Source organism: Tupaia chinensis, unplaced genomic scaffold (assembly GCF_000334495.1).
Source record: "Tupaia chinensis unplaced genomic scaffold, TupChi_1.0 Scaffold000196_1, whole genome shotgun sequence".
Classification (NCBI taxonomy): Eukaryota; Metazoa; Chordata; class Mammalia; order Scandentia; family Tupaiidae; genus Tupaia; species Tupaia belangeri.
Window position 1 is genome coordinate 853473 of NW_006159671.1, and position 611 is coordinate 854083.

The 611-nt window shown below is 55.0% G+C and overlaps 1 protein-coding gene across 1 annotated transcript in view; it reads left to right on the top strand.

The window, feature by feature from the left end:
* SLC6A5 (solute carrier family 6 member 5) overlaps positions 1-611 on the top strand; it is a 68309-nt gene that overhangs the window by 5449 nt on the left and 62249 nt on the right. The window contains exon 2 of the mRNA XM_027771204.1: positions 5-159. Within this exon, the coding sequence (XP_027627005.1) occupies positions 5-159 (155 nt within the window). The remainder of the gene's footprint in view (positions 1-4; positions 160-611) is intronic.

A 611-nucleotide genomic window follows, 5' to 3' on the forward strand; every position in this document is an offset into this window, starting at 1 on the left:
AGAGACGCGGCTAGGCGGTGAATCGGAGAGGTCGGCGGGGGCTCCCGAAGACGCGATTCCGGGCACTGTCCTTGGTGCTGAAAAGCCAGATGCCAGCACAGAGGCGAGTCGCTCGGAGTCGCAGAGGCTAATGAAACAGAAATGCTGGCTGGGGCCAAGGTATTGAGATCGGGCGCCAAATAAAGAGTTGTGATCTGTGCGTCCTCGGAAGGGCGGTAGACGAGAAGCGTGCGGCTCAGGTGAAGGTAGTATACAGCAAAGGTTGGTGCTAATGTCTAGGAAGCGGAGCGAACCCAGAACCCACCGCTGGCAGTTCTTTTCATGTGAAATTAATTGGGAGAAAGAGAATGAAAAGCTCTCCTGGGTTCCGGTCCTCAGGCAAGGGTAGGATGGGAAGGACAGAGAGTTCTCGGGGGTAGTGATGCCTAAAAACGCAGCCCAGACAGCTCTGCAGTTCTTTTGCCTTTCTGGGAATCTGGGAGTGAGCGTAGGCTGTGTAAGGTCATCCCAGTTACTACCTCCTGTTTTAAGTCTGGTTTAGTGTTGCTGGGGGGGGGGGGGGTTTTGCTGGGGGGGTTTTGATTGGGGTCCTTACCTTTGCCCTGATACCT